This window comes from Hyperolius riggenbachi, chromosome 8 (genome assembly GCF_040937935.1).
Source record: "Hyperolius riggenbachi isolate aHypRig1 chromosome 8, aHypRig1.pri, whole genome shotgun sequence".
In the NCBI taxonomy this organism is placed as follows: domain Eukaryota; kingdom Metazoa; phylum Chordata; class Amphibia; order Anura; family Hyperoliidae; genus Hyperolius; species Hyperolius riggenbachi.
The window spans coordinates 280,666,198-280,688,109 of NC_090653.1; the positions used below are offsets into that span (position 1 = coordinate 280,666,198).

Sequence of the window (21,912 nt, forward strand, 5' to 3'; positions counted from 1 at the left end):
TGGAGGCCTTGTTTGCTGTCTTGTTTAATACCTGAACTACGATGATGAAGGAATCTGTAGGCAAATTTTCAAAAACATTCTATACTCAGGTTATGTACTTTGTCACAAGCTTTGCGTGGGAACCTGGCTGCATCATAGCCGTTAATCATTGACTGTGTCAGGTCAAGGGTACCCTGTGAGCAGAGATGAACAAGGAAACAATAATATGTAGAATTTTCGCGTCCAGTGAAAAATGGCGCCGGCTAAATAATTTCGCCCCCTTCTGCCCGATATTTGTTTAAAACGATAATTATCATTTTAAAGGTTAAAACAGTGCAGACCTTTTGAACGAAATTTATCGTTTTAAAAAAAATTTTTTGTCCTGCCTGAACGATATTTAAAGTTTAATCCCTGCTTTGCTACCATTTGGAAAATATCTGCCCGCCGGCTTTAATGTTTAATAGCAAAGCCCCCTTAAACGCTAAAAACACCAAATTTGCAGGGAATGTGTGAGAGATCGCGGAAAAGCCGCCACAGGTGCTACTGAGCAGGCGGCTGATTCCGTGTCCAGTGCGGCGGTTGGTACGCGGAAGGGTGTGTTTGGCAACAGGGCAGAACGCGGAAAAGCCGCCGCATGCAACAGTAAGGCGGCTGCTTCCGCGTCCAGCGCGGCGGTCTTCACGTGGCAGCGTGTGGCTGGTATGGCTGAGTCTGTTACTGCACATAGGCTTAGGAATACACGCGCGCGCGCTGAGAGGCAGAATTCTTATACTAAGCAGGAAGAGTCAGCTGACCGCGCCGATCAGCTGACTCCAGAGCAGGATACTATTGGTTGAGCAATTAGGGGTGGTGCTGGAGAGCACTACTCCATATATAGTTCCTGCTGGTCACTTGCAAGTTGTCTGCCGTTGCGATCACTACGTGGAAGCACTCAGACCTAGTCAGATCCTCAGTGTGTTTGAACCAGGTGGACCTGGGAATACACACTTAGCCAGATTATTTGAATTGTATTCTGTTTATTCTTAAAATAGTTCCAAGGTGTAGAGACCAAGGACCTCACACCCAGCTTAGGGAACTGTGTTATCATCTGTGTTATACTTCAGACTAGTTCCAGGGTGTAGAGACCAAGGACCTCACACCAAGCTTAGGGAACTGTGTTATCATCTGCGTTATAGTTCAGACTAGTTCCAGGGTGCTGAGACTACGGACCTCGCACCCAGTCTAGGGAATACTGTATTATCATCTGTGTATTCTTCAGACTAGTTCCGGGGTGCTGAGACCAAGGACCTCGCACCCAGAATAGGCATTGTTTGATATATGTTATGACTTATAGCTTTTCTGACTACTCCTCTGTCTTCTGATTCGGTACCTCGTATATCTGATCTTCCGTTGCCAGACCCTGCTTGACTTGGATACCGAATCGGCCTTCTGTCTTTGTACTTTATCTGTCAGTGTGTTGCCGACTCGGCGTGCCCGACCTCGAGAGCTATCTCTCCCCTTAAAAGAGATAGTCTCCAGATCAGATAGTGACATCCATCTTAGGTGTCATTCACTTCTAGGTCCTTCCCGTCTCCAGCCTGACTCCTCCCCCCCGGAGAGCCTCAGGCTGCTGGAAGGTTCCTGTGCTCCCAGAGCTGTGTCTCTATATTGTATACCACCTGCTCAGCAGGTACATTACTCAAAGTATTACTGTTACACCAAACACTCACTTATCCTTAGGTGTCCAGAGGTTAGCAATATATCTGTATTATCGGTGATTCTGCAGATCATCAATAATCAGGTATATATCTGCATTCTTGGTGGTACTGCAGTGCAGATCACCAATAGTCAGATTCTCTCTGCGTGCTGACACCAATCGTTACAAATTGTTAAGTAAAAAATTGTGAACAAGAGAATTCTTTTTTTCAAAAAGACCTTATAGTTTTTGAGAAAATCGACTTTGAATATTCTCCTTCTGACCGTGGGAAAATTAAACACCCGCCGACTTTAGCGGTTAATAGCAAAACCCCTTTAAATGCCAGAAACACCAAATGTGTAGGGAAGTGTTAAGAAGAACAGTGGGAACAAGAAGAAAAAATATTTTTCAAAAAGACCTTATAGTTTTTGAGAAAATCGATTTTAAATCTTTAAAGAGAAAAATTATCTATTTAAATCGCAATGACATTTCTGCGGAAACAATTCCCGCCGACTTTAGCAGTTAATAGCAAAGTCCCCTTAAATCCTAGCAACACCAAATTTGCAGGATATGTTAAAAAGATACTGGGAAATAATATTTAAATTTTTTTTTTATTTAAATTTTTGGGTTATGTTCTGAGTGTGGGAAATTTTTTGAAAAAAATGACGTGGGGTCCCCCCTCCCGAGCCTCTGTAATCCCTTGTCTCCCATGCAGGCTGGGATAGCCAAAATGCGGAGCCCCGGCCGACTGGGGCTTCGCACCCTGAGCTATACCAGCCCGCATGGTCCATGGTATCGGGGGGCTCCGGGGGGGGGGGGGGGGGGAGGGGGGCCAAGCCTTCCCCCCCCCCCCCCCGGAGCCCTTGTCCAATCCATGGTGCCCCAGGAGGAGGTGGGGGTGACGACCCCCTGGGGGGGAGTTCATGGTGGCATCTGGGACATGGACAAGGGGCTCTTCCCCGCCTCCCTTGCCCCAGGTGGAGGTGGGGGCGACGACTCCATGGGGAGGTTCATGGTGGCATCTGGGAGTCCCCTTTAAGAAGGGGACCGCAGATGCCCACCCCCCTCCCAGGAGAAATGAGTATAGGGGTACAAAGTACCCCTTACCCATTTCCACAAAGGGTTAAATGAAATAAAAACGCAACAACGAGAAAAGTCCTTTAATGTTCTAAATTAACCACAAATACTTACCTGTACCTTTAAGAAAAAAATCCCACGCCAATTAGCTCCCACGACAGTATCCTCCATCTTGCGACCTTCTGATACATCTTGATTGAAGATCTCCGCCGCCCCGACGCCACACACGCCGCCCCCGCCGCACTGCTCTCAGCTATACTAAGTATAGCTGAGAGTGCATCTCTACAGACGCATTACTGCTAACTCCCGCTGTGCTCCCTGCGTCCCCCCACCTGTCACCCTCACCCATGCTGGCACCCAATGCACCCATGTGTGCCAGCATGGGTGAGAGTGAAAGGTGTGAGAGAGGCCGGGAGGGCAGCGGGAGTTAGCGGTAATGCATCTGTATAGACGCACTCTCAGCTATACTTAGTATAGCTGAGAACAAAAAGCATCTTTAAACTTTGGCTCCAAGGCTCCCCATTGGTTCCTTATCGACCAATGGGGATCCTCCTGATCCCCATTGGTCTGTTAAGGAACCAATGGGGACCATTGGAGCTAAAATTTAAAGATGCTTTTTGTTCTTAGCTATACTAAGTATAGCTGAGAGCAGTTCGGCGGAGGCGGCGTGTGTGGCGTCGGGGCGGCGGAGATCTTCAATCAAGATGTATCAGAAGGTCGCAAGTTGGAGGGTACTGTCGTGGGACCTAATTGGCGTGGGATTTTTTTCTTAAAGGTACAGGTCAGTATTTGTGGTTAATTTAGAACATTAAAGGACTTTTCTCGTTGTTGCGTTTTTATGTCATTTAACCCTTTGTGGAAATGGGTAAGGGGTACTTTGTACCCCTATACTCATTTCTCCTGGGAGGGGGGTGGGCATCTGGGGGTCCCCTTCTTAAAGGGGACTCCCAGATGCCACCATGAACTCCCCCCCCCCCCCCAGGGAGTCGTCGCCCCCACTTCCTCCTAGGGCACCGGAGGTGGGGAAGAGCCCCTTGTCCATGGATTGGACAAGGGCTCGGGGGGGGGGGAGGGGAAGGCCTGGCCGCCCCTCCCCCCCCCGGAGCCCCCCCATATCATGGACCATGCGGGCTGCTATAGCTCAGGGTGCGAAGCCCCAGTCGGCCGGGGCTCCGCATTCTGGCTATCCCAACTTTTTGAAAAAAAAATTCTTCTTGTTCCCACTGTTCTTCTTATTCTTAACATTTCCCTACACATTTGGTGTTTCTGGCATTTAAAGGGGCTTTGCTATTAACCGCTAAAGTCGGCGGGCGTTTAATTTTCCCACGGTCAGAAGGAGAATATTCAAAATCTATTTTCTCAAAAACTATAAGGTCTTTTTGAAAAAAAATTTTTTCTCTTGTTCACAAATTTTTTCTTAACATTCCCTGCAAATTTGGTGTTTTTAGCGTTTAAGGGGGCTTTGCTATTAAACATTAAAGCCGGCAGGGAGATATTTTCCAAACGGCAGCAAAGCAGGGGTTAAAACGATAAATATCGTTCAGGCAGGACCAAAAAAAAAAGTTTCAAAACGATAAATTTCGTTCAAAAGGTCGGCGCCATTTTTTAACCTTTTAAAACGATAATTATCGTTTGATAATGTAAGTGAATGGGGCGCTATTTTTATCTAACGGTGCTGGGCGCCATTTTTAACTGACCCGGAATTTTCAGGCACAGGCCAATCATACCAACTCATCAGTCTCAGCCACTGACCAATCCTATCATTTGACTAATCTCATCCGCTCCCCAATTACTTCTGTTGATCAAACAGATCAGTCTTATTCCAGATCAATCACATCAATTTACAAATCAAATATTTACATATTCAAAACAAAAACCTAGATACAGCTTCCCCAATGTTCTTACATCCCTAGTACGTTCCAGTGCTGGGTCTCTCTATACATATTTGACAAAGATGGTTGAACATGTTGCTCATGGCCATGCTCCTACCGGTGTACAGCCGCACTGCAGCTTTGTAAGTCCTGGTCAGGGGCATAACAACACAAAAATAAGACATCCTACATCTGAACGAATAGTTTACATAGTTGCAGGGGTGCAGCTAAGCCCAGGAAAATCAAGCGGCTGCTTGGGGCCTCACCCACAGGAGGGGCCTCCCATGCTGCCACGTCTAACTTGTATGACACCTTTGGCTACTTATATTGAGGATGGCTATCTATACTGGGATACACAAAAACTTTGGCTACCTATACTGGAGGTGGCCATCTATACTGGGGGACACCTTGGCTACCTAAACCTGGGCTACTTATACTGGGCGTGGCTACCTACACTGGGGGGGTGCTCCTTTGGCTACCTACCTATACTGGAGGACCACCTATTTCGAAGGGGGGCCTTTGGCTACCTATTATAATGGGAAAAGGGGCCTCTGGCGTGGGGACAGGTCTACAAATTATGTGCCGCTTGGGGCCACAACAACCTTAGCAGCACCCCTGCATAGTTGAATGACAACAAAATCACACAAAAATTATTAATGGAAATCAAATTTATCAACCCATAGAAGTCTTGATTTGGAGTCACACTCAAAATTAAACTGAAAAAAAAAACAAAAAACTACAGGTTAATCCAACTTTGATGTAATGTCTTTAAAACAAGACAAAATGAGGCTCAGTAGTGTGTGTGGCCTCCACATGCCTGTATGACCTCCCTTCAACACCTGGACATGCTCCTGATGAGGTTGCGGATGTTCTCCTCCCAGACCTGGACTAAAGTTTCCACCAACACATGGACAGTCTATGGTGCAATGGGGCATTGGTGGATAGAGCGAGACATGATGTCCCAGATGTGCTCAGTTGGATTCAGGTCTGGGGAACGGGTGAGCCAGTCCATATCATCAATGCCTTCATCTTGCAGGAACTGCTGACACACTCCAGCCACATGAGGTCTAGACCATTGTCTAGCATTGTCTTGCATTAGGAGCAACCCAAGGTCAACCGCACCAGCATATGGTCTCACAAGGGGTCTTAGGATCTCATCTCGGTACCTAATGGCAGTCAGGCTACCTCTGGCGAGCACAGGGAGGCCTGTGTGGCCCATCAAAGAAATGCCACTCCACACCATTACTGTCCTACTTCCTAGTCGGTCATGCTGGAGGATGTTGCAGGCCAGGCAGCAGAACGTTCTCCATGGCTCCTCCAGACTCTATCACGTCTGTCACATTTGCTTAGAGTGAACCTGCTTTCATCTGTGAAGAGCACAGGGCACCAGTGGTGAATTTGCCAATCTTGGTGTTCTATGGCAAATGCCAAACGTCCTGCACAGTGTTGGGCTGTAAGCATAACCCCCACCTGTGGACGTCGGGCCCTCATACCACTATCATGGAGTCTCTGATCGTTTTAGCAGACACGTACATTTGTGGCCCGCTGGAGGTCATTTTGCAGGGCTCTGTCAGCGCTCCTCCTGTTCCCCCTTGTACAAAGGCGGAAGTAGCGGTCCTGCTGCTGGGTTATTGCCCTTCTACGGCCTCCTCCACATCTCCTGATGTATTGGCCGGTCTCCTGGTAGCGTCTCCATGCTCTGGACACTACCCTGACAGACACAGAAAACCTTCTTGCCACAGCTCACATTGATGTGCCATCCTGGATGAGCTGCCCTACCTGAGCCACTTGTGTGGGTTGTAGACTCCATCTCATGAAGAGCCGGGCTTTGGGGGGGGCAAGTGGGGCAATCGCCCCAGGCCCCGTGCTTGAAGAGGCCCCGCGCACCGCCGGGCAGCCAATCGCTCGCTCACCTGACCGCCCACTGCCCCCCCTGGCCGCGTGCCCGTGCGGCCAGCAGCAGGGGAGCAGAGAAGAGGGAGAGCTGTGCGGACGGCGGGGAAGGGGGGCCATCTCCCCCCTCCTTCCCTCACCTTAGGGGGCTCTCCCTCTCTCGCTCTCCCCTCCGGAACTAATGTGCGGGTGGCTGGCTGGCAGCGGGCAGAACTCACCTCCGTCTCGCTCCAGCGCCGGAAGTTCTGGTGTCGCTGCTCTGGTCTGGACTAGACCAGACTAGCGGCAAATCCATCCCGCGCCTGCGACGAGATGGAGGTAAGTTCCGCCCGCTGCCAGTCAGCCACCCGCACATTAGTTCCGGAGGGGAGAGCGAGGGAGGGAGAGCCCCCTAAGGTGAGGGAAGGAGGGGGGAGATGGCCCCCCTTCCCCACTGTGCCCACAGCTCTCCTTCCACCACGCTGCTCCCCTCCTGCTGGGGGCACACCTGGCTACCTATTCTGGGACATATATCCCTGCCTACATATACTGGGCACATATACCCCTGACTACATATACTGGGGACATATACCCCTGACTACATATACTGGGGACATATAACCCTGACTACATATACTGGGGACATATACCCCTGGCTACATATACTGGGCACATATACCCCTGACTACCTATTCTGGGGACATATACCCCTGACTACCTATTCTGGGGACATTTATACCCCTGACTACATATACTGGGCACATACAGGATCTTCTCAAAAAATTAGCATATTGTGATAAAGTTCATTATTTTCTGTAATGTACTGATAAACATTAGACTTTCATATATTTTAGATTCATTACACTACAACTGAAGTAGTTCAAGCCTTTTGTTGTTTTAATATTGATGATTTTGGCATACAGCTCATGAAAACCCAAATTTCCTATCTCAAAAAATTAGCATATTTCATCCGACCAATAAAAGAAAAGTGTTTTTAAAACAAAAAAAGTCAACCTTCAAATAATTATGTTCAGTTATGCACTCAATACTTGGTCGGGAATCCTTTTGCAGAAATGACTGCTTCAATGCGGCGTGGCATGGAGGCAATCAGCCTGTGGCACTGCTCAGGTGTTATGGAGGCCCAGGATGCCTCGATAGCGGCCTTAAGCTCATCAAGAGTGTTGGGTCTTGCGTCTCACAACTTTCTCTTCACAATATCCCACAGATTCTCTATGGGGTTCAGGTCCGGAGAGTTGGCAGGCCAATTGAGCACAGTAATACCATGGTCAGTAAACCATTTACCAGTGGTTTTGGCACTGTGAGCAGGTGCCAGGTCATGCTGAAAAATGAAATCTTCATCTCCATAAAGCTTTTCAGCAGATGGAAGCATGAACCCACTTTTGAACCAGAAACAGCGGCAGAAGCGCCTGACCTGGGCTACAGAGACGCAGCACTGGACTGTTGCTCAGTGGTCCAAAGTACTTTTTTTGGATAAAAGCAACTTTTACATGTAATTTGGAAATCAAGGTGCCAGAGTCTGCAGGAAGACTGGGGAGAGAGAAATGCCAAAATGCCTGAAGTCCAGTGTCAAGTACCCACAGTCAGTGATGGTCTGGGGTGCCATGTCAGCTGCTGGTGTTGGTCCACTGTGTTTTATCAAGGGCAAGGGCAATGCAGCTAGCTATCAGGAGATTTTGGAGCACTTCATGCTTCCGTCTGCTGAAAAGCTTTATGGAGATGAAGATTTCATTTTTCAGCACGACCTGGCACCTGCTCACAGTGCCAAAACCACTTGTAAATGGTTTACTGACCATGGTATTACTGTGCTCAATTGGCCTGCCAACTCTCCTGACCTGAACCCCATAGAGAATCTGTGGGATATTGTGAAGAGAAAGTTAAGAGACGCAAGACCCAACACTGGTTGAGCTTAAGGCCGCTATCGAAGCATCCTGGGCCTCCATAACACCTGAGCAGTGCCACAGGCTGATTGCCTCCATGCCACGCCACATTGAAGCAGTCATTTCTGCAAAAGGATTCCCGACCAAGTATTGAGTGCATAACTGAACATAATTATTTGAAGGTTGACTTTTTTTTGTTTTAAAAACACTTTTCTTTTATTGGTCGGATGAAATATGCTAATTTTTTGAGATAGGAAATTTGGGTTTTCATGAGCTGTATGCCAAAATCATCAATATTAAAACAACAAAAGGCTTGAACTACTTCAGTTGTAGTGTAATGAATCTAAAATATATGAAAGTCTAATGTTTATCAGTACATTACAGAAAATAATGAACTTTATCACAATATGCTAATTTTTTGAGAAGATCCGTATACCCCTGGCTACATATACTGGCACATATATCCCTGCTATATATACTGAGAACATATACACCTGCCTACATATACTGGGCAAATATACCCTGGCTACATATACTGGGCACATATACACCTGCCTACATATACTAGGGACATATACCCCTGCCTACATTTACTGGGCACATATACCCCTGGCTACATATACTGGGCACATATACCCCTGGCTATATATACTGGGGACATATACCCCCTGCTATATATACTGGGGACATATACCCCTACTACATATACTGGGCACATATACATTTGCCTACATATACTGGGCACATATACCCCTGACTACATATACTGGGCACATATACCCCTGACTACCTATACTGGGCACATATACCCCTGACTACATATACTGGGGACATATACCCCTGGCTACATATACTGGGGACATATACCCCTGACTACATTTACTGGGCACATATACCCCTGGCTACATATACTGGGCACATATACCCCTGGCTATATATACTGGGGACATATACCCCCTGCTATATATACTGGGGACATATACCCCCCACTACATATACTGGGCACATATACCCCTGACTACATATACTGGGGACATATACCCCTGGCTACATATACTGGGCACATATACCCCTGACTACCTATTCTGGGGACATATACCCCTGACTACCTATTCTGGGGACATATACCCCTGACTACATATACTGGGCACATATACCCCTGGCTACATATACTGGCACATATACCCCTGGCTACATATACTGGGCACATATATACCCCTGGCTAAATATACTGGGCACATATAACCCTGGCTATATATACTGAGAACATATACACCTGCCTACATATACTGGGCAAATATACCCTGGCTACATATACTGGGCACATATACACCTGCCTACATATACTGGGGACATATACCCCTGCCTACATTTACTGGGCACATATACCCCTGGCTACATATACTGGGCACATATACCCCTGGCTATATATACTGGGGACATATACCCCCTGCTATATATACTGGGGACATATACCCCCACTACATATACTTGGCACATATACCTCTGCCTACATATACTGGGCACATATACCCCTGACTACATATACTGGGCACATATACCCCTGACTACATATACTGGGCACATATACCCCTGACTACATATACTGGGCACATATACCCCTGGCTACATATACTGGGGACATATACCCCTGGCTATATATACTGGGGACATATACCCCTGGCTATATATACTGGGGACATATACCCCCCACTACATATACTGGGCACATATACCCCTGACTACATATACTGGGCACATATACCCCTGACTACATATACTGGGCACATATACCCCTGGCTACATATACTGGGGACATATACCCCTGGCTATATATACTGGGGGCATATACCCCCGGCTATATATACTGGGGACATATACCCCCCACTACATATACTGGGCACATATACCCCTGCCTACATATACTGGGCACATATACCCCTGACTACATATACTGGGGACATATACCCCTGACTACATATACTGGGGACATATACCCCTGGCTACATATACTGGGCACATATACCCTTGACTACCTATTCTGGGGACATATACCCCTGACTACATATACTGGGCACATATACCCCTGGCTACATATACTGGCACATATACCCCTGGCTACATATACTGGGCACATATATAACCCTGGCTATATATACTGAGAACATATACACCTGCCTACATATACTGGGCAAATATACCCTGGCTACATATACTGGGCACATATACACCTGCCTACATATACTGGGGACATATACCCCTGCCTACATTTACTGGGCACATATACCCCTGGCTACATATACTGGGCACATATACCCCTGGCTATATATACTGGGGACATATACCCCCTGCTATATATACTGGGGACATATACCCCCACTACATATACTTGGCACATATACCTCTGCCTACATATACTGGGCACATATACCCCTGACTACATATACTGGGCACATATACCCCTGACTACATATACTGGGCACATATACCCCTGACTACATATACTGGGCACATATACCCCTGGCTACATATACTGGGGACATATACCCCTGGCTATATATACTGGGGACATATACCCCTGGCTATATATACTGGGGACATATACCCCCCACTACATATACTGGGCACATATACCCCTGACTACATATACTGGGCACATATACCCCTGACTACATATACTGGGCACATATACCCCTGGCTACATATACTGGGGACATATACCCCTGGCTATATATACTGGGGACATATACCCCCGGCTATATATACTGGGGACATATACCCCCCACTACATATACTGGGCACATATACCCCTGCCTACATATACTGGGCACATATACCCCTGACTACATATACTGGGCACATATACCCCTGACTACATATACTGGGCACATATACCCCTGACTACATATACTGGGCACATATACCCCTGGCTACATATACTGGGGACATATACCCCTGACTACATATACTGGGCACATATACCCCTGCCTACATATACTGGACACATATACCCCTGGCTACCTGTTTTGGGGACATCTCTACCCCCGGCTACCTGTTCTGGGGACATCTATACTGCTGGCCACCTATTCTGGGGACATTCTATACCACTGGCCACCTATTCTGGGGACACCTATAGACCTGGGGCTACCTATTGTTGGGGAACCACTGCTGTCAGATTGAGTGTATTTGGGGGAACTGCTGCCAGGTGAGAGGTGTCTACCATATTAGGGGGCATTCTGCCTATTTATGTGAAATGCTGTCTATTTATGTGTCTCATGACTGCTGAATTTGTCTTGTTGGGGGCCTCATGGTTACTGAATTTGTCTTGTTGGGGGCCTCATGATTTGTTGGGGGCCTCAAGATCGCTGTATTTGTCTTGTTGGGGGCCTCATGATTGCTGAATTTGTCTTGTTGGGGGCCTCATGATTGCTGAATTTGTCTTGTTGGGGGCCTCATGGTTACTGAATTTGTCTTGTTGGGGGCCTCATGATTGAGGAATTTGTCTTGTTGGGGGCCTCATGATTGCTGAGTTGTTCATGTTGGGGGCCTCATGATTGCTGAATTTGTCTTGTTGGGGGCCTCATGATTGCTGAATTTGTCTTGTTGGGGGCCTCATGATTGCTGAGTTGGTCATGTTGGGGGCCTCATGATTGCTGAATTTGTCTTGTTGGGGGCCTCATGATTGCTGAATTTGTCTTGTTGGGGGCCTCATGGTTACTGAATTTGTCTTGTTGGGGGCCTCATGATTGAGGAATTTGTCTTGTTGGGGGCCTCATGATTGCTGAGTTGTTCATGTTGGGGGCCTCATGATTGCTGAATTTGTCTTGTTGGGGGCCTCATGATTGCTGAATTTGTCTTGTTGGGGGCCTCATGATTGCTGAGTTGGTCATGTTGGGGGCCTCATGATTGCTGAATTTGTCTTGTTGGGGGCCTCATGATTGCTGAATTTGTCTTGTTGGGGGCCTCATGATTGCTGAATTTGTCTTGTTGGGGGCCTCATGATTGCTGAGTTGGTCATGTTGGGGGCCTCATGATTGCTGAATTTGCTGAATTTTGCAAGACAAAAGTTACTACAACAATGAAAATTTTGTGAAACATGAACCTTAGAATTTCCAAATTAATTGAAGCACGAGCTCCCCCACCCCTGCACTTAAAACCACCATGCAAATGTTTGTTTTTATATTGGTTGGCTTAGTGGCCTTTACCTGACATAATTGTTTTCAAACAATAATAATAAGGAATACTGAATTAAAGGCGGACAAGCCCATGAACGTGGCGATACGGTATTTGGCCTACACTTATGGCTCTAGGCCCCGCATGTGACACTCGCCCCCAGGCCCCGCATACTCTAAGGCCGCCTCTGATCTCATGCTACCACTAGAGTAAAGGAACTGCTAGCATTCAAACATCAGCCAGAAAGTACAGGAACTGAGAAGCAATCTGTGGTCACCACCTGCAGAACCACTCCTTTATTGGGGATGTCTTGCTAATTGCCTATAATTTTCACCTGTCATCTATTCCATTTTCACAACAGCGTGGGAAATTGATTGTCAATCAGTGTTGCTACCTAAGTGGACAGTATGATTTCACAGATTGACTTGGAGTTACATTGTGTTATTTAAGTTGCCCCCCTCCCTGCGAATCTTTGGATGGGATCCCCTCCTCTCCTCCCACCTCAAAACAGAAATTGGAAAGGTAGGCCAGGCAGGATATTTAATAAGAAAAATGTAGCCAGGTATAGCTGTCCCCAGTATAGGTATCATGGTATAGGTGCCCCAGTATAGGTAACTTGGTATAGGTGCCCCAGTATATGTAGCCAGGTATAGGTGTCCCCAGTATAGGTAGCCTGGTATAGTTGCCCCCACTATATGTAGCCAGGTATAGGTACCCCAGTATAGGGAGCCAAGTGTAGGTACCCCCAATATAGGCAGCCAGGTACAGGTGTCCCCAGTATAGGTAGCATGATATAGGTGCCCCAGTATATTTAGCCAGGTATAGGTGTCCCCAGTATAGGTAGCATGATATAGGTGCCCCAGTATATTTAGCCAGGTATAGGTGCCCCCAGTATAGGTAGCCAGGTATAGGTGCCCCCAGTATAGGCAGCCTGGTATAGTTGCTCCCAGTATAGGCAGCCTGGTATAGGTGCCCCCAGTATAGGTAGCCAGGTATAGTTGCCCCCAGTATAGGTAGCCAGGTATAGTTGCCCCCAGTATAGGTAGCCTGGTATAGTTGCCCCCAGTATAGGTAGCCTGGTATAGTTGCCCCCCAGTATAGGCAGCCAGGTATAGGTGCCCCCAGTATAGGTAGCCTGGTATAGTTGCCCCCATTATAGGTAGCCTGGTATAGTTGCCCCCAGTATAGGTAGCCTGGTATAGGTGCCCCCAGTATAGGTAGCCAGGTATAGTTGCCCCCAGTATAGGTAGCCTGGTATAGGTGCCCCCAGTATAGGTAGCCTGGTATAGTTGCCCCCATTATAGGTAGCCTGGTATAGTTGCCCCCAGTATAGGTAGCCTGGTATAGTTGCCCCCATTATAGGTAGCCAGGTATAGTTGCCCCCAGTATAGGTAGCCTGGTATAGTTGCCCCCAGTATAGGTAGCCTGGTATAGTTGCCCCCCAGTATAGGCAGCCAGGTATAGGTGCCCCCAGTATAGGTAGCCTGGTATAGTTGCCCCCATTATAGGTAGCCTGGTATAGTTGCCCCCAGTATAGGTAGCCTGGTATAGGTGCCCCCAGTATAGGTAGCCAGGTATAGTTGCCCCCAGTATAGGTAGCCTGGTATAGGTGCCCCCAGTATAGGTAGCCTGGTATAGTTGCCCCCATTATAGGTAGCCTGGTATAGTTGCCCCCAGTATAGGTAGCCTGGTATAGTTGCCCCCATTATAGGTAGCCAGGTATAGTTACCCCCAGTATAGGTAGCCTGGTATAGGTGCCCCCAGTATAGGTAGCCTGGTATAGTTGCCCCCAGTATAGGTAGCCTGGAATAGTTGCCCCAAGTATAGGCAGCCTGGTATAGTTGCCCCCATTATAGGTAGCCTGGTATAGTTGCCCCCAGTATAGGTAGCCTGGTATAGTTGCCCCCAGTATAGGTAGCCTGGTATAGTTGCCCCCAGTATAGGTAGCCTGGTATAGGTGCCCCCAGTATAGGTAGCCTGGTATAGTTGCCCCCATTATAGGTAGCCTGGTATAGTTGCCCCCAGTATAGGTAGCCTGGTATAGGTGCCCCCAGTATAGGTAGCCAGGTATAGTTGCCCCCAGTATAGGTAGCCTGGTATAGGTGCCCCCAGTATAGGTAGCCTGGTATAGGTGCCCCCAGTATAGGTAGCCAGGCATAGGTGTCCCCAGTATAGGTAGCCAGGTATAGGTGTCCCCAGTATAGGTAGCCAGGTATAGGTGCCCCCAGTATATGTAGCCAGGTATAGGTGCCTCAGTATAGGGAGTCAGGTGTATGTGTCCCCAATATAGGAAGCCGGGTATAGGTGTCCCCAATATAGGAAGCCAGGTATAGGTGCCCCCAGTATAGGTAGCCTGGTATAGGTGCCCCCAGTATAGGTAGCCAGGTATAGGTGTCCCCAGTATAGGTAGCCAGGTATAGGTGCCCCCAGTATATGTAGCCAGGTATAGGTGCCTCAGTATAGGGAGTCAGGTGTATGTGTCCCCAATATAGGAAGCCGGGTATAGGTGTCCCCAATATAGGAAGCCAGGTATAGGTGCCCCCAGTATAGGTAGCCTGGTATAGGTGTCCCCAGTATAGGTAGCCAGGCATAGGTGTCCCCAGTATAGGTAGCCAGGTATAGGTGCCCCCAGTATAGGTAGCCAGGTATAGGTGCCCCCAGTATATGTAGCCAGGTATTGGTGCCTCAGTATAGGGAGTCAGGTGTATGTGTCCCCAATATAGGAAGCCAGGTATAGGTGTCTCCAATATAGGAAGCCAAGTATAGGTGCCCTCACTATAGGTAGCCTGGTATAATGCCCAGAGTATAGGTGTTCCCAATATAGGCAGCCAGGTATAGGTGTCCCCAGTATAGGTAGCATGATATAGGTGCCCTCACTATAGGTAGCCTGGTATAGGTGCCCCCAGTATAGGTAGCCTGGTATAGTTGCCCCCAGTATATGTAGCCAGGTATAGGTGCCTCAGTATAAGAAGTCAGGTGTATGTGTCCCCAGTATAGGTAGCCTGGTATATGTGCCCTCACTATAGGTAGCCAGGTATAATGCCCCCAGTATAGGTAGCCTGGTATAGGTGCCCCCAGTATATGTAGCCAGGTATAGGTGCCTCAGTATAGGGAGTCAGGTGTATGTGTCCCCAGTATAGGTAGCCTGGTATATGTGCCCTCACTATAGGTAGCCAGGTATAATGCCCCCAGTATAGGTAGCCTGGTATAGGTGCCCCCAGTATAGGTAGCCTGGTATAATGCCGCTGGTCTTCACTGTATCCACCACTCACTCTACTCCCGCTAGGATTCTAGGAAGTAGAATGGTGCGTAAAGATCCAGCGTATGGAACATGGAAGAGTTGAGTCTCCCTGGCAGCTGCTGCTCTAATTTCTGGAGGGGGGAGCGCTATTAAGGGGGGCCCCATGGTGAGGGAGGGAAAAGTCAGCCCCCCTCCCCGCAGCTGTGTGTGCTCGCTGTTCCCCCTCCTCCAGCCTACCGATATAAATGGCTCTCTGCGGGCCCCAGAGCTGTGAGCCCCCTCACAAGCTTCTCCAACTGGGGGACTCCCAAAGTTTCTTGCACTGCGGGGGTGATTGTTACTCCCCTAATCCTGGCCTTGCCTGCGCAGTAGCATGAGTGGCTTCACTCTTCTGACTTGCTCAGGTGCAGTATGGCCACGCCGCTACAAGGGGAGGAGCACAAACAAGAAGGGGGTCCCGGCCGGCAGCAGAGGGGTCTGGGAGGAGCTAGAAAGCCTCTGGAGATTTAAAAAGGAACTGTAGTGAAAATAACTTAAAGAGACACTGAAGCGAAAAAAAAAATGATGATATTATGATTTGTATGTGTAGTACAGCTAAGAAATAAAACATTAAGATCAGATATATCAGTCTAATTGTTTCCAGTACAGGAAGAGTTAAGAAGCTCTAGTTGTTATCTCTATGCAAAAAAGCCATTAATCTCTACGACTTTCAAAGTCGTGGAGAGGGCTGTTATCTGACTTTTATTATCTCAACTGTAAGTGAACTAATTACTTTTTCTCTGCCAGAGGAGAGGTCATTAGTTCACAGACTGCTCTGAAAGAATCATTTTGAATGCTGAGTGTTGTGTAATCTGCACATATTAGAGAATGATGCAATGTTAGAAAAAACACTGTATACCTGAAAATAAAAATATGAGGATATTTTCTTTGCTGCTAATCTTCTAGTAATTATTCATAGTACACAACCAATTCACTATATCATATATTTTTTTTTCGCTTCAGTGTCTTTTTAATGAATAAAATGTCTTATTTTTCTTACAATACGAGGTATTCATTTATTAATGATTCAGTCAGTGTTTGCCTCTTGTAATTTCTGTCCTCACCCCGATTTACATTCTAAAATTTATGAAAGGTGGCAACACCTTTAGTCCTGTCAGGTGATCTCTGCGGAATGTTTATTTACTGATAGTTCTAAATGCTCGGGGGCCAGAAAGGGGGGGGGGGGTTCTGCTTCATAAAAGCTTAGACTAAGCATCACTAGGACAAAACACAAAGCTGAGGTCCACCAAGCTTTCGTGGCCACAAAGATTGTGGGCAGGGCCGGAGCTACCATAGGAAAAAATGGGCAATTGCCCCAGGGCCCCAGAGCCTGTAGGGGCCCCCAAGTTGTCCCTCCCCCATCTTAACTGTTGCTCCCCAGGGACTCTGCAGAGTCTGTTAAGTTGGGAGGTGATGGGGGAGGGTCAGCAGCCAGCTCAGGGGCCCAGGAGGGAAGTTTGGCTGCAACAAAGGGCCTCTAATGGTGCTTTTTGGTCGGGGGGGGGGTCTGTTGGGGGGCCCCAGGCTAATTTTGCCCTAGGGCCCAATTGTTACTTGAACTGGCCCTGATTGTGGGGGCACAGACGAACGCACAGGAATGGTCACCTCATACCTTTCTTTTTAGTTTAAGAAATGCAGGATGATGCACAAAGATTTGCTAGCATTTTTTGGGAAAAAAAAAATCTATTATTTAGGCCGGTACAAAAGCCGTGAAAAAAACATACTGGAGATGTATGTGGGGATTTTTCTGTTGTCTATGGCCCTTTGGCTTGGCCGTGTTTCCCCTCTGAATCAGGGCAGCAGCAGATATGACCTGACAACCTCTGTATTGCAGGGATGGAGGAGATAAACGCCATGCCGTCGCCTAGGATACTGAAGACTCACCTGCCCGTCCAGCTGGTTCCTGCATCTTTCTGGAGACACAAGTGCAAGGTACCGCTCCTGTGAGATGTTGGTGAATCTGTCCTCCCAGAGGTAATACAGTTAAAGGACCTTTGTCGCGAACATCTTAAAATGTAAAATACATGTACACATACATAAGAAGTATGTTTCTTCCAGAGTAAAATGAGCCATAAATTACTTTTCTCCTATGTCGCTGTCACTTACAGTAAGTAGTAGAAATCTGACATTATCAACAGATTTTGGAGTAGCCCATCTTCTCATAGGGGGGTTCTTAGGGTTTTTTTTATTTTGAAAAGCACTTAGTGAATGGCAGTTGCTCCATCCAACTGCCACAAACATGTGCAGCGAGCATGGAAGCTGGCCAGCATCTTTGTATAAATCTTTCTCAGGGAATGTCTTTATAAAGAATAAAGGCCATGCTGAGAATCCCCCATGAAGAGATGGACTAATCCAAAACCTGTCGGTAATGTCAGATTTCTACTACCTACTGTAAGTGACAGCAACATAGGAGAAAAGTAATGTATGGCTCATTTTACTCTGGAAGAAACGTACTTCTTATTTGTATGTGTTTTAAATTTTACAATTTTGGCAACAGTTTCTCTCTCATGGCCCGTACTCACGGGCTGCAAAAGTGGCCTGTCGCCAGCACACGTGAGCGTGTGCGCGACAGGCCGGCGACAGCTCGTCGCCAGGTCCCTCCGCGTACACACGCGGAAGAGGGACCAGCTCTGCGACGGAAGCTGTCGCCAACGTTCCTCCCCCGCCGCCGGAAGCGCCGTATTGGAGTAAGAGGTTGCTATCGCTAGTCCGCATACTCACGCGGACTAACGACAGCTGCGGCGGAGTTGCAGCGGCAACTGTCGCCGGTCGATTGACCGCGCCAATCGCCCGGTAACAGCAGCGACGAGCGACGGTTCGGGGTGCGCGCCCGTGCAACGGCCCATACTCACGGGCGACCTGTCGCCGCAACACGTGCGCGACGCGTGTTGCGGCGACAATTGTAGCCCGTGAGTATGGGCCATTAGTCCCGGCTATCTGGAACTCAGGCATCCGGTAGTCTAAACCAACCAGCATGCCTGAGGGGGAGAATGGGGGCGGAGCTGTCCTGTTTTGCAGAGTGGTGCACAGTGAAAACGACTTAAAAAAAAGTTTGGGCGTGGTCTTCTACACTTCCTACAGCTTCCAGCTACTTTGCTGCAGAGGCGTATCTAGAGGGGTGCCCCCCTCCTCCCTTGTCACCTACTACCATACTAGGAGATGCCTCTCGGGCATTTGTACCTGCTCTTATACTGAAGGGCATCTCTCACCACCTATACTGGAGGATGATACTTATACTGGGAGACATCTCTCACTACATATATTGACAGGGCGCTACTAATTATAGGGGGGGGGGGGCGACCCGACCTGTCGCTAACTATATTGGAGGGGTTACTTATACTAGGGGACACCTCTTACTGCTGAAGGGATACTTGGGGGGGAGGGTACTTATACTTGGCGACGCCTGCCAAACCTATACTGGGGGGAGGGGGGGTACTTATACTAAGGGACACCTCTCATCACCTATACTGGGGGAGTACTTAAACTGGGGGAACACCCAGGGCCAGATTTGTTCTTTTTACCGCCCAAGACCACTGTCACCAGCCGCCCCCCTTCAGTATAGGTAGGGAGATGACCCCTCCCCCCTTTGTTCCATTATAAGTGCCCTTCCTCCTGTGGTGTCCTAGGCCATGGCCTAGGCCTAAATCCGGCCCTGGGAACACCTCTCACCACTTATGGTAAGGAAGGCTACTTGTACTGTAGAGACACTTCTAACTACATGTACTGTTTGGGTAACATTAGCTGGGGGCTACCTATACTGAGTTAACTACCTCCGCCTACCTATACTAGGGTGCTAGCTCTGGTTACTTATACTGTTGGCACTACTTATACTGGGGGGACTCATATCATTGGTGGGGGGGGCGCAATTTCAGTGTTTGCCATAGGCTCTATATTACCCAGATACGCCCCTGCTTTGCTGTGTCCATTCACAGCTCCTGGGGTGTCACCTGACCCACACTGAGTCACATGCCCGCTTCGGGAGCGGTACACAGAGGACACAGCAAAGCAGCTGCAGGAAGTGGAGGTTTTGTACATCATTTTTGCTGCGGACCTTTCTGCGCGTGGGAGGTTAGTGTTAAGGTGGCCACACTCCATACAATTTTTTAAATATCTTTTCAATTCAATAATTGCAATACATTTTTCTGACTGATTGTAATATTTAAAAAATCTGACCAACGTGCCACACCTATGTTCAATTTTTCCCCAATTATGAAAAAAATTATTGAAAATTTTGGAAAAATTGCTTGGGTCCGTACATCAAGTAATTGGCAATCTACCACACATCACTCAATTTTCCTATAACATGATCAGAAAAATCCGACACTCCCAATCTTCTTTTATCGACTAAAAATGGGAAATCGAATCAGATTTCTCGAACGAATAAAAAAGCTTTCGATTTTTCGGGACAGCCAATCGTTTTTATCAAATTGCCGTAAAATTGGATGATTTTATTGTATGGTGTGTGGCTACCTTTATTTTAGGGCTGGTTGCTTGACTTCTCAAGCAGCCGGCACGCTCACATACCCGGCATCAGGTAATCCCCGGCTGTGCCAGATATCGGGGACTTTACTGTATGCAAATAACAACATGTTTTCCCTGCAGGTCATTTACGTGGCAAGAAACGCCAAAGACGTGCTGACGTCCTATTTCCATTTTGACACAATCGTCGGGATTCACCCGGATCCAGAGCCGTTCGAGGACTACGTCCTGAGGTTCATGAAGGGAGACGGTGAGGAGAAATGTCCAGAATGCATCTTGTTGACCATGTCGATCCATGACCATTCATCAGCTAAACCCATATTACCCTGATGGGTCTTGTGGACTACAAACAAGTCCAGACAATTTCAACATAAAATTTCAAAGTTGGTTCAAGAAGTCTAAGTTTCAAACTTAAGGTGCGTACACACATCCAGTCTTCATTGGCCAATTATACCACTTCCATGAAGTATGAGAGCTTTATAGGGGAACTGAAGTAAGAGGTATACGGAGGCTGCCATCAGTGGTGCTCAAATACCCCTTTTTAAAATTCGAGTTTGGTCGAATTCGAATAGTAAATTATTCGAGGTCAGTCGAATATTCGAGTCGAATAAATTTTACTATTCGATTCGACCTCGGACTTCGAGCTCACTATTCGAGTCGGTATTCGAGCTCATTATTCGAGCTGACTATTCGAATTGGCCTTAAATAGCTTCCCAACACTTGTTTTGAGGGTGAATGATGCAAGAAACATATTTTTTTCCAAGTAACAACAGCAAGTGATTATGTGGGGATGTTCCTTTAAAAAAAAAAAGGTGAAAAGAGAAGTTGTGTCCAGAATTTTGTTCAGTACTGTATATACTTCTTCTTCTTCTTCTTCTTCTTCTTCTTCTTCTTCTTCTTTATCTTCTATATCTTCTTCTTCTTCTTCTATATCTTCTTCTATATCTTCTTCTTCTTCTTCTTCTATATTGTCTTCTTCTTCTTCTTCTTCTTCTTCTTCTTCTTCTTCTTCTTCTTCATCTTCTTCATCTTCATCTTCTTCATCTTCTTCTTCATCTTCTTCATCTTCTTCATCTTCATCTTCTTCATCTTCTTCTTCTTCATCTTCTTCATCTTCTTCTTCATCTTCTTCATCTTCATCTTCTTCTTCTTCTTCTTCTTCTTCTTCTTCTTCTTCTTCTTCTTCTTCTTCTTCTTCTTCTTCTTCTTCTTCATCTTCTTCTTCTTCTTCTTCTTCTTCATCTTCTTCTTCTTCATCTTCTTCTATATCGTCTTCTTCTTCACTTATTTCTCTTTTCATTTTTTTTTTTAAAGAAATGCAGCTATTTTTGAGCGTAACAACAAATAGCTGGTGGCGCACGCATGTTGGAAGCGCCATTGTATGTGCTCCCTGGCAGTGGAAACACACAGACAGCAGGAGGTAAATTCAGCAGCAGGAGGAGGAGGATGAGTGTGTGGCAGCATGCAGTCAATGAGGCAGGCAGCGTGACATAATAGCCCTGGTACCTAGCGGTGATACCAGGGCTGTAAATAAACACAACAGGAGGTCCCAGACAGCGGTCGTGCAGCCCACATTGTGTCCAATACACAACTGGGACAACACAGTTT

The 21,912-nt window shown here is 47.2% G+C and overlaps 1 protein-coding gene across 2 annotated transcripts in view; it reads left to right on the top strand.

Moving 5' to 3' along the window:
• Positions 1-21,912, top strand: part of LOC137527928 (sulfotransferase 1 family member D1-like) — an 83,601-nt gene that overhangs the window by 30,460 nt on the left and 31,229 nt on the right. For both annotated transcript variants that reach the window (XM_068249000.1, XM_068249001.1), the window contains exons 4-5: positions 17,660-17,757; positions 20,428-20,554. In XM_068249000.1, coding sequence (XP_068105101.1) covers positions 17,660-17,757; positions 20,428-20,554 — 225 coding nt within the window. The remainder of the gene's footprint in view (positions 1-17,659; positions 17,758-20,427; positions 20,555-21,912) is intronic.